Genomic DNA, 18,132 nt, shown 5'->3' on the forward strand with positions numbered 1-18,132 from the left:
TTCTTTTTTAGATGTTTCAACCATTCGTTCTTGAGTTGTTCTAGAACAATCATTTCTAATCCTCCGATGAATGATGTAAGAGCGTAATTTTTGCAACCTAAGATTTAGCAGAGAGAAATACGTTGAGTAGAAGAAGGCGGAGGAACATAAGGCAGAAGAACGAAACGAACAACTGCTGGCAGAGTACCTGTAATCATGGACTTACGATTTGTGTGTCTGTAATACCGATGTTCTTGTATACTGAACACCATTGTGTAATGCACTAACTCTCACTAACATCCTCCATGCCTAGACGTCATTAACTATTCCAGTGTTATCTTGCCATGGATGAATTTACAGATGTCGTTTCAGGATCCTTTACTACTCCAACAAGACAGATAACACAAAACAGTATCTGACTTCCAATGAGTTAGGCGTTAGCATAAGATAATAAAGGCGCAGAATCCTCTACGAGAAGACCTGAGCCTGTGGCCCAGTAACGGAGTCGCCGATGTTCCCCTTCTTTATCCGAGAAAAATTATAGATTCGTGGTAGAGATGGATGTTACGTAGCGGGAATCTAAAATTCACAACGTCTGGCAAATGTATTATATTTAATTGTCCCAGAATGTAATCAAATTGAACTGGTTTGTACCAAAATCCTACTTTAAGTAAATTTAGTTTCTAGCAGTTCTACAATGATTCTGTACACATTATATCGTGTTGAAATCTATATTGTGAAAACGAAAAGCAAATTCAGTAATAATCACATTTTGAATAATTCCATACCATTGAAATTTGTTATGTAATTTAGTAGTAGTTTGCGCGTGCTTGCATGTACTACCATGAGCAAAATAAATGACGCGTCTCTTTATTTTGAAGTTTTTTGAAAATATCTCCGTTTTCTTTATATGTTCGAAATTTCGGAAGGTTTCCCCAGCAGGACAGGTTAATAACAAACCCGTTTTTAATATTTGTGTTAGATATTAGCTTAAAATAAAGAAATTAGAAGCAAAAAACATTAAATCGACAGAAATCTCGAGAATTACCAACTCTGCTAAAGTGGGAAATTTTCAAGAACACGAGGGAATTCTGCATTTCAACACGAAGCAGCGACATCTGTGTCATTGAGAGAAATGTGGATTAAATCTACAAACTAAACTTTTAACGAATATTTCTAGTATGTCTTATTATATGCATTATCTGCAAACTCCAAATATATGAATATATGCTAAGTATTAACATAAAGATAGAGCAAATAGTGGAAATTATCTATGGAAAAGGACGAATTGGTAGGACGATCGTAATGAAATATCGTCTTTACCGGAACAGGCTCAGTTCACGTAAAAAAACAAATAGCTCAGTTAGTAAAAGCAATGAGTCTGTATGCTGAAGGTAGCGGGTTCGATCCCGTGAAAGTGTCGTTATCATTTTTATCACTACACTACGGTTATTTTTTTATTTTTTTATTTGGGAAAGAATCAAATTGTAACGTATGTGTAAAACTCATGACGATACCAAAAAAAGAAAAAATGCTGTTGTCGCACTTGCATTAGCGTCCCTAATTTTGTTTGCAAACAGTTTCGTAATTATTTCCCCTGTGCTCGCTGCTCACCATATGCTCGCTGGCGCATAACGAATGTTTCCCAGTAAATGTTAATTCTAATTTGGAGAATTTTATAAAGTTTCACAATATTTCTCACTAGATAGTCTTCTATCTACGTGTTTGGATATTTTGATAACAGATTTCCCTATTAAATGTTTAATTTTCCCTAGATGTTTAATTACGGAAAAAGTTTTACAATGTATTTGTATTGAATTGAAATTGTTTTGAATTTACTACATAAGGTAAGTAGACCGAAGGAGGAGAACTCAAGTAATTGATATTCTACGTAAAAGCAACCTATTGTAGAATGATGATGCTTCTTACCTTCAGCACATAATCTTTACGTTAGAGAGTCAAACAGAGAAAAATCCTGGTTTTTCCTCCTCTATGACCACCCATCTTAAACCTCTACATATCATTGTTCGTCTCACAAAATTTCGGTGCTCCAAAAACATTCAAATAATAATAATAATAATAATAATAATAATAATAATAATAATAATAATAATAATAATAATAATCCTGAATATGCCATCCTTACATAATGTAGGATATCTTAGTTTCCTAGTTTAAATCTTAAATATCTTAGTTTAAAATGCTTTCTTTAGTACTTATTTGAGCAACCATGTAGGAGGGGGTACGTCTTTTTATTTTGCCCCTCTCATTTCAGTAGCCTTCCAAAAGAAAGTAATTTTTGATAAGCAGGACAGACAAAATGAATAAGAAATATATTTACAGCATCCTCTCCCCTTTCATGATTGGAATATCACGTAATATTTTTTATTCTACGAAAGATGGCCCTGTGCGGTTAGGGGTAGGTAACTAAAAAAAATACCTAATATATAGCGCCCCTTGATTGTAATATTACCGCTTCTTTAGGGAGCCCCTACACAATCAAGGGTGACAAAAAGAATAGGAAGAGTGTCTATTGATTCCAGTGGTGGATCCAGCACGAACTCCTGGGGGAGGGGAGGGGAAGTGAAACATTCTTTTGATGATGTGAAGCTGTCACAAATTACCAGTTAACTAAACTAAACAATAGTGGGGGGAACTGGAACCCAGTCAGTTTAAATTGATGTAAAAGTTTAATTTTTGGATTCATATTAAAGTTTTGGTTTCAAATGAGAATTTCAGTTCAAGTGGTCAATGATCAAATCTCGTGGGGCTCTTCAGTGTAGGCTAATACGGCCCCCTTATGAGAAAAGGCAAAATTATTAACATGTTTATAACTTTCGAATTTTTCGTCTATTTTAAAGAAATATTTTGCTTCGTATTAAAGTGTTGGTTCCAAATGACAAACTCAGTCCGAGTGGACAATGATCAAATCTCCGGGGGGGGGGGTCTTCAGTATAGGGAGCTACGGCTCCCTTATGGGAAAAGGCAAAAATATGAAAATGCTTATAACTTCCGAATTTTCCGTCTATTTTAAAGAAATTATTGGCTTCATATTAAAGTCTTGGCTTCAAATGACAATTTCAGTCCGTGTGGACAATGATCAAATCTCGGAGGGCTCTTCGGTGTAGGGGTTTCGGCTTCTTTATGGGACAAGATTCACGTAGTTGATATTGCAAAATTGTTTTGTATATATAAGTGGAAACTTGCACCATTTGGTTAATTTTACCTCTTATGTTTTGCAGATTCATATTCCAAGCAATAGTTACTTCGCAGAGCTAAAAGAAGGCACTTACTAGCTTCATTAAAATGAAATGTCTTTTATGAGAGGAGCAGACGAACGAACAGGCACCCAAACGTTGGTTGAGTCGTACGGTTGAAACTCGTTAAGCTCGCTTCAATTATTATTATTATTATTATTATTATTATTATTATTATTATTATTATTATTATTATTATTATTATTAATAATAATAATAATAATAATAATAATAATAATAATAATAATAAAGCATTGCAGGGACCTTTGGTGCAGGGGGTCCGTGGCTCGATTCCACTTCGTGCCAAGTGAAATTTGAGGTGGACAAATACCGTGTGCATGGGTGTAATAATAAAAATTAATTCAACTGAAAGGACTGTAATTTATGTGGACAGCAATTATCATAAATATGCAACCATTATAAAAACAATGCTTTGAGTAGAAAGATAATCCTTCCCAATTGTTAACGAATGCGCACGAGATAAGACATGTCTCGAGAAAGAGACAAGACGGGCTTTGTGACATCCAAGATAATACGAGGCAAATGTTTTGGACACGAGATAGCTTGTAAAATGTCTCGTCTTGTCTGGAATGTCTCGAAAACAAAAGTCTAAGTTTTAAAATTATTTTTCAAGATCTATTCTCTCAGAAGTAGTTCTCTGCCTTAAAATTAATAAAGACATTTGTGATTTAAAAAAAGATAAACAATGCCTAAAGTTAATAGTTAACTTTTCGAAAAGAAGCTTCATCAAGGGTGAACCTGAAAGATGTCCACAAACTTCGGGAGGTGATTCGTGACATCAAAAGGAGACAAATGGTCCTCTTGCAGTTTTCGAATTCAGCTTCGTTGTCTAGATACAGGGTTGCCAACTGGTCGTGTTTGAGAAACTCACTGGGAATAAATTCAAGTCCAAGAATAAACTACTACTCATATATTTTTCAGGTCAATTTACTTATACCATGTTGTAAGGTCAAATATTTATTTATGAAGTGTGTACAAAATTCGCCAGGGTCTTTTCTGAGAAAATCGTCGAGAAAAAGTCACCTCCAAGAATAAACTACCCCTCGTAAATTTTTCTAAGAGAAATATCTGATACTGCAATATAGGGTTGTTAATTAAATATTGATTAATGAAAAATAAACAAAATTGTTAAAACCATTTTTGAGAAAATAGCGTTTTTCGATTTTCGGCTGTTTGTAAACCACACTTATTGTAGGTGGTAGGAAAAAATGGAAAAGCTCCTGTAAGAATACTAAGTAAACCCTAAGTTTCAAATTTGGTGTAGATAAGTTGAACGGTATGGCCTCTAGGCGAGTGCATATAAAAGTGTGCCGAACGGACGGACCGGAAGGACGGGTGTCGAAAACTCACATTTTCGGTATGTAGACGCCATGAAACATGTAAATCCGTTGAAATCTGAATTTGATATTATTTTCACAATCACTATATTTTCTTCTCTCTTTTGTCGCTCGAAAAAGAAAAGCCTGAGTATACCACAAAAAGCTAGGGAGTTTCTCAAAAAATATTCAATTACAGGGCCACCGCACTAAACTTTTTCAATTCAATTTCTTAACTGTGTTAGGCCGCAGTTGTTACTGAAGTGTGTATTTGGATAATACGAATAAAATTATCGTATTATTCAAATCCATCGAATGTCAGATTATCGAATAAAAAACTTCGATTGAAGAAAATCCATACTACAAAACTAACTCACACTTTGAGCACATTTTCATTAGACATATAATAGACCAATTAATGCAATCATTGTTTATGAAATATGAAAAAAATCAAATGAGTCACTTTGGGAAAGTCGTTCAAAAAGAACACGTCAGGAGTAACCTACCTCTTGTGAATTGTTTCGAACAATGAGTTAAGATATACTTTTGGTTATTAATGAAATATTTATTTGCGAAATTTGAACAAAATCGCCTGTCGTTCGAGAAAATTGTCGGGGAAAAAACCTTGACCCCAAAAATAAACTATCCGTTGTAATTGTTTTTCATAGAAATGACTTATACTAAAATATAGGGTTATTAATGAAATACTTATTTATGAATTATCAATAAAATTGTCCGAGTAATTTTTGAGAAAATTGTGAGGGAAAAATAACTCCCCGAATAAACTATCTCTTGAGGATTTTTTCAGGATAAGCGAGTTATTCCATATTTCTAGGTTTTTAATGAAATATTTATTTCTGAGTACGAACAAAATTGCTTGACTCATTTTTGAGAAAACCGTGGAGGAAAAACACCCCCAAGAGTAATCTACCCCTCGCATATTTTTCAGGACAAACGAGTTTTGCCATATTGTTCGGTTATTAACGAAATATTTATTTTTGAAGTATGAATAAACTCTTTTGAGTCGTTTTTGAGAAAATCGCCCAGACAACACTCCACCAAGAATAAACTACCCCTTGCATTTTTTTAGGACAAACGAGTTATGCCATATTGATAAGATTTTAATGAAATCTTTATTTATGAAATATGAACGAAAACATTTGAGTCCATTTTGAGAAAATCACTGAGCAAAAACTCACCCCCTTAGTATAAACTACCCCTTGTAGATTTTTCTCAGATAAATGCCTTATACCACAAAATAGGGTTGCTAATTAAATATTGATTTATAAAAAAAGAAAGAAAACAAGATCGTTAGAGCCAGTTATGAAAAAATATCTTTTTTTTATTTTCATCGTACAGGAAACTACCCTTGTTTTGGGAGTAGGAGGGAAATAATAAAAAAAAACTATAGGAAATACTATGAAAATCTTAAACTAAAATTTGGTGCAGATAAGTTGAACATACCGTAAATTTTTCAACTAATTTACGGTATGTTCAAGTATGGCTTCTAGGCGAGGTATGGCTTCAGGTATGGCTTCTAGGCGAGTGCACAGAAAAGTGTAGCGAACGGACGGACGAACTGATGGACATGTATCGAAAAATAACTTTTTCGGTGTTAGGGGCTATAATACGTGTAAATTCGTTGAAATCTCAAATTTGATTTTTTTTTTCGAACACCATACTTTCTTCTCTCATTTGTCACTTCAAAGTAAAAGGAACTCAGAACTACAGATAAAAGACACCTACTTTTACACATAGACATTTATTGATTTAAAACTGTTTTAGTTTGTGTCATTTCACTTCCAATTGAAAGGTTTTACAATGATTAACGGCATACCAATGACGAGACGGAAGTTTTCAGGAAGTAAATGCATTCAGAAGTCTAGACTGCATTACAGCCTGTTTTTATTTCTGCAATTGTTAACAGCTGTAATTTCGTCCAAACGCTACATGAAATAATTTTTGGTTGACGTCATTGTATTACTATTTTAGTATTGTTCTCTTCAGACTTGGTTGAAGTTTTGTCTTAACGGTTATACATTTTTTCTTTCTTATTTCATCGTTACACATAAGAACAAAATGTTATGGTGAGTGGATAGATTCGAACCTACGAACATTGAGTTTATATTCTTCCAACACTTTACCAATGGACCAAGCTTTGTCTTCACGTTAACGCACGGTTACAGGGTTTACTACGATTTAAATAAAATGGCTGGCTGTTAGAATTCCCTGCTCACATATTTCGATAAATAATATTCATTGCTTCGTAGATACGTAGAGCAATGTTTAGATACACATTTTAGGAGAGTGAATTTTGGTGTATATAATAATTTCATGCCAGGTAAAAGCTAGATAAGTTTTGATAAAATGTTTCATATGTAGTTCTCAATAATAAGCTTGCTGTTCGGAGTGAAGTTCCAAGGTTCAGCATTGCCTAGCAGTTTTTGCTATTAATATCCCTTCTAACAATATTGGCAGTGGACAAAAGTTAGCCCGTGTTGAAGCTTTTTGCTCCTAATTTAGTTATTTTACTTATTTAAGGAATATATTGAAAATTGTCAGCAGGCACGTATGCAGTAATTTATTTCGGGAGAAGTCCGACTTCAATATTAGGATAAATTATAATAAAATTTAAAAGATAATCCTTAAATTTAGGCTAAATTTACAGAGAAGTTGGGATTTCAGAGGGGAGTCCGGACCACCTGGACCCACCCCTAAATGCATCCTTGTTTGTCAGTAACGTTTCCTCATTTTGAAACCCTCAAAAACTTCGGATATATAAAGGAAAACGAGTTATTTTCGATAAAATATCACTTCAGAAGACGCGACAGTTTTATTGCACATGGTGGTATCCCAAGTTCACAAGGGCAAGAATTCATTAACTTTGATTCTCTGTCATTGTGCTCTATCGAAAGGTTAGGTTTGTAACATATTACTCCTACGAACAAGCATGACTGGCAGATAGGAATACTGAACACAACTCCAGAGAAATGCATGCTGAACTTACGTTTATAGCTACGCTTTGGTGATTTGCCCTCAAGGTCAATCGAGTGGTAATTCAGTTCCTTCCCTGTTCTTAAGCCATGTTCGTATTACTTCGAACAGTTTTGATAATGAAAAGCATGCCTCTTAATATAACAGACTTCTTTCGCGTAAGAAATCGAAACTCAGTTGGTCAGAGCAACTAGTCTGTAAGAATTAGGTTGTTAGTTAGTTAGGAGCCCAGTACGAGTAAGGGTTTTTATTACTATTGTTTTTATCTTTTTTATGTGAGGAAAAATCAAATTGTGACATCGCGATATCAAATGTATTTGATTAGGTAGCTTTGTCTTAGCTAAACTTTAAACGTCAGTAACCGTCGAAATTATTTCACCAACTGCTCACTTACTGAACATTTCAAACACGTCAAACCAGTGGCATAACATGAAGGGTAACCTCTCCTCCGCAGTCCTTAGTTATGCGTCCGTACTTTCAAGGGCGGACTAAGGGCCGGGCGACTGCCCGGGGCGCCAGAGAAAGAGGGGCACCAAAACGAGCCTCAAAAAGTAAATTTTACAATGTGCTTTCTACTGACGTGTTTGGTTTATATTCTTGTAAAGTAGTGGCAATTATATGATCTTTTTTCATTTCACTATGGAAGAAGAGAGTTTCATAGTACTAACGGGGCTGTATCGAAAAATTGAGAGATGGCATGTAGAATAAAGAGTGCCGGGAATTAAGTATTGTTTGTTTGTTTGCTTGAGTTTAGCGTTCCACGGTTATGCCTTAATGGGCAAGGGAGATGTGGATACTAATTATAGTGGAATCCGAACCACTTTTATCGTTCAACAGCAATCCACCGGGACCCGGTACCACAGAAGGCAGGCGTGCTAGCCACTAGACCAGGGGGGTGGAGTTGGTATTGTTTATAGCGGGCCATATTCTTTGTGAACTTTTCCTAGGTAATGGATTTCTTTTTGAAAATGGGTTTAAAACAGGGGCGTCATTTAGGGAGGGCAGGGAGGGGCATTTGCCCCCCGTGAGTTTGAGATGTATATAGATTTTATCATTAGAATAGTAGTAAATCAGTGAAAAACGCGAAATTTTACTTATATCAAGAGGTCTTGCCCCCCCCCCAAAGCAAAATCTGAAATGACGCTCCTGGTTTAAACTATTAAAAACACTATGATAAAATGTAAATTATAGGCTACTACTAGGGGAAGGGCGCCAAAAAGTCACTTTGCCCGTGTGAAAATTTGGCCTGCTCCGCCCCTGCGTACTTTCTGTATATTTTTTGGCCTTGGAGCTTGTGCGGTCCCCACGCCACATTGTTGCGGGGGCGCTATTTACGCCTACCCTTCGAACGTAATTCAATAACTGTTTAAGAAATTCTACCATCAGCGTGAAAACGGGAATATATTGTTCTAATAGTCCCATAGAACTTTCACTCAGAATGCCAGATGCAATTTTTCAGAGTGGGCTCTGGCTAAGTAGAAGGAAGATCTGTTTCCTAAGTAAGTTCCTTTCAGAAAGTTTGCTATTTCTTTAACAGTGATGTAAATAAATATACTTATCGTTATTAGCTCGACACCAAACCATCCTGGACAAATCCCTCTAGAACAATGATCGGCAAAAGTTATTCTGCATAATTTTATAAGCGACTCAAGGGTGAAACACTTGTTAACGAAAGTAATGTTGTGTATATACTGCCTTGTTTCTGACAAAATATAAAGTCTTTTGTAATCTTTAGACACTTTTCCTATTCTTTTTGTCACCCTTGGTTGTGTAAGGAAGCCTCGAACAAATAAAGAAGAGGTAATATTACAGATAAGGGGCGCTATAAATATATTAGGTATTTCTTTTGTTACCTAACCATAACGGCCTAGGGTCGTCTTCAGTAGAATAAAAAATGCTACGTGATATTACATTCACGAAGGAGGAAAGGATGCTCTAAATATATTTCTTATTCATTTTGTCTGCCCTGCTTCTCAGAAATTATATACCTTCTGTTGGAGGGTGCTGAAAAGAGAGGAGGGGAAATAAAACGTCGTGCCCCCTCATACATTTTAAATTTTGTGAAGTGGTTGCTCAAATTATTACTAAAGAAAGCACTTTAAACTAAGATGTGTAAAGTTACAACATTATGTAAGGGTGGCATATTCATTAATAATAATAATAATAATAATAATAATAATAATAATAATTATAATAATAATAATAATAAATATGAATGTCTTTGGAGAGCCGAAATTATGTGAGACGAACAATGATATGTAGAGGTTTAAGATGGGTGGTCATAGAGGAGGAAAAACCAGGATTTTTCTCTCTCTGACTCTCTAACGTTAAGATTATGTGCTGAAGGTAAGAAGCATCATCATTTTACAATAGGTTGCTTTTACGTAGAATATCTATTACTTGAGCTCCCCTCCTTCGGGCAACTTTGCTTATGTAGTAAATTCAAAACAATTTCAATTTAAGACAAATATTTATAGAGAAAATTAAACATTTAATAGGGAAATCTGTTATCAAAATATACAAACACGTAGATAGAAGACTATGTAGTGAGAAACATTGTGAATCTATAAAATTCTCCAAATTAGAATTAACATTTACTGGAAAACATTCGTTATGCATCAGTGAGCACAGGGGAAATAATTACGAATCTGTTTGCAAACAAAAATTAGAGACACTAATGCAAATGCGACGATATTTTCTCTTTTTATTTTATTTTATTTTTATTTATTTATTTTTTTTTGTATCGTCATGAGTTTTACACATATGTTACAATTTGATTCTCTCCCAAATAAAAAATAAATAAAATAACCTTAGTGATAAAAATGACAACAGTACTTCCACGGGATTCGAACCGTCTACCTTCGGTATACAAACTTGTTGCTTTACCTAACTGAGCTATTTGCTCTCTTACGTAAGCTGAACCTGTTCTACAGTAAAGACGATTTTTCATTACGATTGGGCTAACAATTCGTCTTTTTCCATAGGTAATTTCCACTATTTGCACTATCTATACGTTAATACTTAGCATAGATTCATATATTTGGAGTTCGCTGATAATGCATATAATAAGACATACTAGAAATATTTCGTTAAGATTTTCGTTTGTAGATCTAATCCACGCTTCTCTCAATGACATAGATGTCGCTGCTTCGTGTTGAACTGCAGAATTCCCTCGCGTTCTTGAAAATTTCACACTTTAGCAGAGTTGGTAATTCTCGAGATTTCTGTCGATTTAATGTTTTTTGCTTCTAATTTCTTTATTTTAAGCTAATATCTAACACAAATATTAAAAACGGGTTTGTTATTAACCTGTCCTGCTGGGGAAACCTTCCGAAATTTCGAACATATAAAGAAAACGGAGATATTTTCAAAAAACTTCAAAATAAAGAGACGCGTCATTTATTTTGCTCATGGTAGTACTATGATTATGATGTTGTTCTGTTTGTATGTAGCTCGTTTTATATTTATTTAAGTATATGTAGCTCGATTTAGTGTCTTGCTTGTGCATATCTTACAGTAATTCATTTCATTTCTATTTCTCTTTCAAACATTGGTTGGTACTATCTGACGTTCCTACGCTCATGTACATCAATTATACGAAGTTTTACTTTATCATCTTTTATAAATATCTCTGTGCACTTACAGGCAACTTTCATATTAAATTAATTCTCTTTTATATATACTTTCATTTATGTATATATTTATTTATATCATATCTACATTTTTAACTTTTTTAAAAAAATTACAATTAACGTATTTTAGTGAGCTTTTTCGGAATCGTCAGTCTGTAACCAACTTCAACATAACATCTTATGACACCATATTAATATATCATTGAATCTATACAAATTAAGCAGCAAGAAAGATTACGATTTGCTACAAACACCATCTGATATCAAGTATACAAATTATACAGCATGCACCACAGAAAATTTTGATGAGACATTTTATTTTGGGATATAGTATACGTAAGACCGTCTGAGTTCCAGAAGAAGCTGGACGCTCATACTTTTAGGGATTATTCATTGAGTATCTACGAATTTAGAAAGGGGGTAACAAACCCACTTTCATTTACTTATCCACTGATACGAAAATAAAAAAGAACGTACCTATTTGCCCTTGTACTTTATATGCTATAGCGCATCACACTATATGCAACAAGGATTTTGGTCTGCATCATGATATAAATTTTAAAATATTTAACATTTTTCGAATCGAAATCAACAAAATTTATTATAGAAAGTAAAAATAGAATGTTAAGCACATATAATGAAGACAACGCAGTGATTTAATTTGATAACGTATAAATATATAATATGAAGTATCCTCGCGCACGGAAGACAGGGGGTTCTCATGTATACTATTACCTTATTTTGTAATATAACTACTCATAATTCATGTCGAAAGTTTAGACGTGATGGTGTGTAGAATTTGGAGAGGGAATAGAATCCCCTGAGCTAAATAATAGCTTCAGAAATCCATTATATTTTATTCATGCCTTACTGTAAAATAATCAACACTTATTGGAAAGTTAATTAAAATTTAGCACAATAGTTTTGCACTTTTCAAACCCTCGTCACTATAACATTAAATCCATAAAATAATTCGCAGGGTTGATTCTTCCATTATATATTCTCTATATTCTTCGACTCAAACTTTTAAATAAATCTATTATTTTAAATTTCGATTCGAAAAATGTATCTTTGTTTAGATTTAAACCACCGGATACAGATCATAGTGCAAATCGCCACGTTCCAAATATACTTTAATGTAATGCGGCGCAGGTGTAAAATAGCGGGGCATTACAGTTTTCCCTTGGTCTGAACAAAAATTTTATCACTTGTTATCTTTCTGTTTGTAAGATAAGTAAATTTCTGTTTTATGTTACGCTTTATGATAATATTGATGAATTGTTAACAAGACGTCATTTTATTCTGAATAGGTGTCCAGTGGTTAGGTTATGAGAATCCAGAGAGCGTAAGGTACAAAATGACCTTCCTGAAAGAAAAAGGTTATGCTGGAGCAATGACTTGGGCCATTAATTTAGATGACTATCAGAACATCTGTGGTGAAGGCAATAATCCAATGATGACTGTTATCTACGAAGAACTGAGAGATTATAGGCCTCCAAAATAAAAGAAGGTACATGTCCCTTTTCAGTTATATAAATGTTGACATTCAAGAATCAGGAGTTGTTAACGGTAACGGGAAATGGTGTAAATGAGTTCTACTGGGTTTAGGTTCTGGAGTGGAACAACACCAGTTGTGAAGCCGGAAAAGAGTTTCTGACAAAAATCAATTTCGGACCCATTACCGAAATCAATTGATTCCGGGATAGGGACAGGGACCAAAACTGATTTTTATGACAAAAATTGGTTCATTTTCCAGAACTGAAATCAATTATTTCAGGGCCTGCAAAACCGAATTTAACAAAATCAACCTTTAGTTGCTATGAGTAGTTCTATCGAACTATGATTTCCTAGTTGGTCTAGACAGTATGCAGCTTGTACCGATTTTCAGGTAACTATATTTGCAAATGATGATGTTGAAACAGTTTCAAAACATATTTCATATATGACTTTGATTTTCGGTTTCGTGAATAGAAGTGATATGTCATAATGTATTTTAGTTCTGTGAATAGACTCGATACGTCAAAATCAGTGATGACGTCAGCTTTAGTTTCTTGGAGCTGATATATTTCTTGGGAGCAGCTGTATATTATTTGACGTACATTACAATACAACATGTCTAGGAGCAGTCGGGAGACAACGTAGCCAATAATAAGGCGCCCGCACCCGTCCTCTCTAACGTTGTCACTGATCGAAATCTATTTCGGTTCTCTACTCAAAGCTCAATTTATTACGGTTTTCGGTTTCACGATTAGAACCAATATGTCGAAATAAATTTTTCGTTCTGTTTCTAAAACATTCCGAATGAAAACCATATTTAGGTTTCGGGACTGAAAGCAAAACTTTTTTTTTTTTTTTTTTTTTTTCGGTTCAGTTGCCGTTAATAATCCTGACCAGAGTAATATATTTGCACTTTTAGCAGAGCTGAAAAATTGAAGGATGAAGTTCATCTCTTATACTAAACTAAAGTGCCCTGATATTAGAATTCTATAGTGGACTATAGTTGGCCCGACAGCTTCTTTTTAACTGGCGTTTGCTCAGCCCGTTGTCTACAATAACTTTATTTCTGGCTTTCTAGGGCGAAATCTTTTGACTATCCTAGCTTAAGGTAGTTTCTAGTTAAAGTACTGTTACTAGACAGAATCACTAATATTGTAGAGCATTGATTGGTCTCGTTACACTTTAATTGACGTAACATTTCAATTCCCTTGCAATACTGAGCTCAGTTGTAATATGGAACGTCTCCTAAAATATGTAGCAGCAACAGCAGGTTCTGTATGTTTACGTATAATATACTGCAAGCAATGCTGCTTCTTGAAGACAGGTTGACTGGAACTTTAATGCATACATGGACTTATTTAAGCTAGCTTCTGCCAAGAATATAAATTTCCCGACTGGAAAGTAGCCTGACGTGTTTCACGGGTGTTTCACCCTTAGTACGATTGATTGTCCGGGAACATTAAACAACGTTTGTCATGTCATGGTGTTCCTACCAGAAATAATGTTATCCAAAAAATCGTGAATAAATTTACTAGAAATCTGGAATGATATTTCACAGGGGAGAAACATATATTGCAGTGTAATAAAATGAAATGTAAAGTATGTAATGATACTAATTATTTATTTTACTCGAATTTTGTTTTTCAGAATAAACAGGAAGGAACCATTTTCACCTGGCAAGCAGAAGAAGTTCGACTACATCAATTTTTTGTATTAAAATAATTATTTATATTCAATTATACACTTTGGTAACGAATAAAGCAGTTACTATAAAGATTTACGTTACAATTACTTCATGAAACGGAACACTTATTTTTACTAAATAAAAGAATGCAATTACACGAGTATCGAAATACCAAAAACATTTACAGATACTGATAAGCAGGGCCCGGATCTTGTTGACAAGTCAACTTTTTTCTGTTACGCATAGGACAAGGCAAGTTCAAATAAAAACGTTATCCATCAACTCTAGGTTCTAAAAATATAGTTTTTTAGGGTCAACTTTTGGTCACTTTTTGCTGTTTTGAAATTTCAGGTCATTTTTTAATATTTTAAGGTAACTTTTAGGTCACTTATGGTCTTTTTATTCCTTTTTTTCTACATAAGGAAATCTTTAAATGAACACGGTTTACGGATGTAGAAAATACGAAGTTGAATAATCTCTTTTCTTACCTCCTGACTATTGGAGTGGAAAAACTGCATTCTTAACAAGCTAATGAAAACTAAACTGTAGCTGGTTAACGAAAGGCGGGGGTTGGTAGGTGGCCAAACAGATAGTTTTGGGTTATTGACCACAAAGAATGTGATCACGTGAATAACTAAAAATGCATTAGAAGGTTTTTATCTATTATTTTCTTGTAGTCTAAACTTGCTAGGTCTTATTGTTTAAGAGTGCTTCCTAGTTTCAACTCGGGAGTAAATTGACGCTTTCAATACTTACAATGCCGTACAATGGACTGATCAATAGAAATGATCAATGGACTGCAACTAAATGAAACAATACTTTTTGAATATGAGTGAGAAATGTTAATTAAAAATCCAATGGATATTAAAAAATGTCAATGTTTAATGAAATAAATGTTTGAGAAAACGTAAGTTTTAAGGTCAATTTTTGTGATTTTTAGGGTCATTTTACAGGAATTTTAGGGTCATTTTATAGGTCACTTTTTAAAAAATTTTAGGTCAACAAGATCCGGGCCCTGCTGATAAGTGTAATGGAAACCTATGACTTGGAGACACGTCATTATGAGTGGGTTGACAATTGTCTAAATCAGTTATCGCCAAACCGTCGTTCGCGAGCAACTAGTAGCTCGCGGAAACATTTCCAGTTGATCGTGTTAACCAGTGGCGTATTTAGGGGGGGCTTCCGGGCTTAAGCCCCCCCCCCCGAAATCTTACTTACTATAGTAAAGTATATGAAATATCTTGAAGAATTTTCACATTTTCAGGCAAAGCCCCCCCCCCCGAAACTTAGTAAAGCCCTCCCCGAAACAAAATCGCAAATACGCCACTGGTGTTAACACTCCGGTTAGCTAATCTTGATTCCTCTACTGTCTTGACGCTAACGACAGGGAGCGCTGACAACAACAAACTGCTTGTTTCTGCCGCACAACTGCCATTGTGTGTGAGCCTCATCTCATAGTTGATTATATACGCGTAGGATTGTGCACCTTAAGAGTCTTCATCCCGGCGAAATTAAAATACAGCTAATTTTACAGTAATTATGTGATATCTTCAAATAGATAAAAGAGTTGAGTTGATTTTGAGTTTTACGTCCCGTTCAGCAGCGAGGCTATATGAAACGTGGACCTACTGATTAACGTGGAATCCGAACCACATGAGCTCCCGCCGGGAATCGAACCCGGGCCTAAATAGATAAAAGATAATCGAAATGTGGAACAAGAGCGCCCTAGACAATAAAATTTTACATGAGATACCGTTATCACGACTCACTTATCTGCTTTCGATTTCGAGCCATTTTGAAAATCGGCATTTATTTTCGCGTTTGTAAAAGGCTGAAAACGGAAAGCCACTAGGTAACTTGTGATAACGGTACCTCACGCAAAATAATATTGTCTAGGGCGCTCTTATTCCATATTTCAATTATCTTTTATCTATTTGAAGATATCATATAATTACTGTAAAATTAGCGGTATTTTAATTTCGCCGGGATGAAGACTCTTAAGCTTTTCGTGTGTGTATTAGACATTTACTAACTTAGATAGTTTGAGTTCATATTTACTAGAGATGTAAATTTATAAGCATTAAACATGAGATTTTTTAAAAAGAGAAAATTAGTAGTTTTTCTGAAATGAAAAATGAAATGAAATCTTTAAGTTTTACGTCCCTTGCAGTAATACATGTTCCCATTTGAAAATTTGAAGTTGGCGCCTGGGCCCCCTTGAAGGAGGGCCCTGGGGGTCACCACGACAACACCATGTGATGCGCCCTATGACATTTTCCTATCTAAGTTTTTGTTTCATCTTTTTATTCTCAGCCGTTTCGGATTTATAAGCACTGGACGTTTTATCTGAAACATCCTATATATATATATATATATATATATATATATATATATATATATATATATATATATATATATATATATATATATATATATATATATATATATATATATATAATCGAAAATGACTCATGTTAGCGCCGACATAGTTTCGGCGTCGCTGAGACTATATGTAGATATCAGTCTACAGTTTTCGGGGTCGCTGAGACGAACAGTGATATTTCCGACGCCGTCTAATTCAAAACTCAGCTTTTTATGTCCAAAATGAAACTTACTCTCCCCGTGCGAAGAACGAGTATTCTGCTAGTTTAAAATAAAAATGAAAGTTGCCTAAATACATATCTAGCCAATAAAATCCATGGTCTAAACTATATCTGTACAATACATTTGGTTCAATTGTATTTTAGTGTAGATATTGACAACACATGCAGTATTATTGTTAAGAATAGTAAAAAGTTCAAATTACAAGGAATTAGAACACATTCCTTCGGCAGTAATTGCGAAGGAAGGAAGAAATTTTCCATTAAATTGGTATTGTAAAAGTTCAGTTGTATAAATCACATTTTCTCACCATACCATTAAGTGATGTGTGTAGTAACGTGAATCATTTTCTGAAATCTACATATGTCATGTTTTTAAAAGCTCTGCCATATGATGGTAAACCTAGCTTCAAACCTGAAGCCTGCTTTGGCGTTTTCGAAGTTTCTGCAATATAAAAGAGGAAATTTATAGTGAGAACGATTATTTGAATGTTTTCTGAACTCCAGTGTAATCGAACTTGTAGTAGAAAAGAGTTTCTAGAAAACCAGAAGAAATTCGAAGCCTATATATCATTGAACTATTTTTCCTAAACCTATTTTTTCTCGTGTGAAAACCGGCCATTCTACTAGTACTATATACTGTAAAATTGTAGTAGAAACTTAATTTATCTTATTACTTAGCCAACATAATTTCATCTGTTGGAAAAATAGAAACAAAACCCAGTGATTGAGGCGGAACGTAGTGCAATACCCACTGGATTTAGTGATCGTAAACATTTTGCTTCTGAATTATTTCGACCTGGAGAGAACGAAAAAAAAAAAAAAAGATTGGTTTCCTTGTTTACGAAAGTTTATCGGGCCCATTTGGTGTGACTTATTAAGATATTGGTTATCATAAAGAGCTCTTTCCACAACTGTAAGTAATATGTTGGAAAAACATATCGCCTACCTATCTTCTTCAAAGCAACTAATTTGAAAAAAAAAAAAAAGAAAAGAAAAAAGGTATGATATAAGTAGTTGTTGGAATGGTATTTGTGTCATTTGGTGTTCCAGTGCTCTGTCACAAAACGATGGTTTCAAGTACAGGTATGTATATGTTAATCATAATGGTCTACGCGGGGATGCAATGAAAAGGTCTTGTTTCACTGCATA

At 34.4% G+C, this 18,132-nt stretch overlaps 2 protein-coding genes across 8 annotated transcripts in view; both read left to right on the forward strand.

Moving 5' to 3' along the window:
* Positions 1-14,470, forward strand: part of LOC145680367 (endochitinase-like) — a 54,572-nt gene extending 40,102 nt beyond the window's left edge. For all 7 annotated transcript variants that reach the window (XM_081750786.1, XM_081750788.1, XM_081750784.1 and 4 more), the window contains exons 9-10: positions 12,510-12,709; positions 14,344-14,470. In XM_081750786.1, coding sequence (XP_081606912.1) covers positions 12,510-12,703 — 194 coding nt within the window. In that variant the 3' untranslated portion in view covers positions 12,704-12,709; positions 14,344-14,470. The remainder of the gene's footprint in view (positions 1-12,509; positions 12,710-14,343) is intronic.
* Positions 14,471-18,003: 3,533 nt separating this feature from the next.
* Positions 18,004-18,132, forward strand: part of LOC145680368 (endochitinase-like) — a 55,739-nt gene continuing 55,610 nt past the window's right edge. Inside the window, exon 1 of the mRNA XM_081750789.1 lies at positions 18,004-18,066. The gene's annotated coding sequence lies outside the window, so the exon portion shown is untranslated. The remainder of the gene's footprint in view (positions 18,067-18,132) is intronic.

The sequence above is a fragment of the Thermobia domestica genome, chromosome 3 (genome assembly GCF_964235325.1).
Source record: "Thermobia domestica chromosome 3, izTheDome1.hap1.1, whole genome shotgun sequence".
In the NCBI taxonomy this organism is placed as follows: Eukaryota; Metazoa; Arthropoda; class Insecta; order Zygentoma; family Lepismatidae; genus Thermobia; species Thermobia domestica.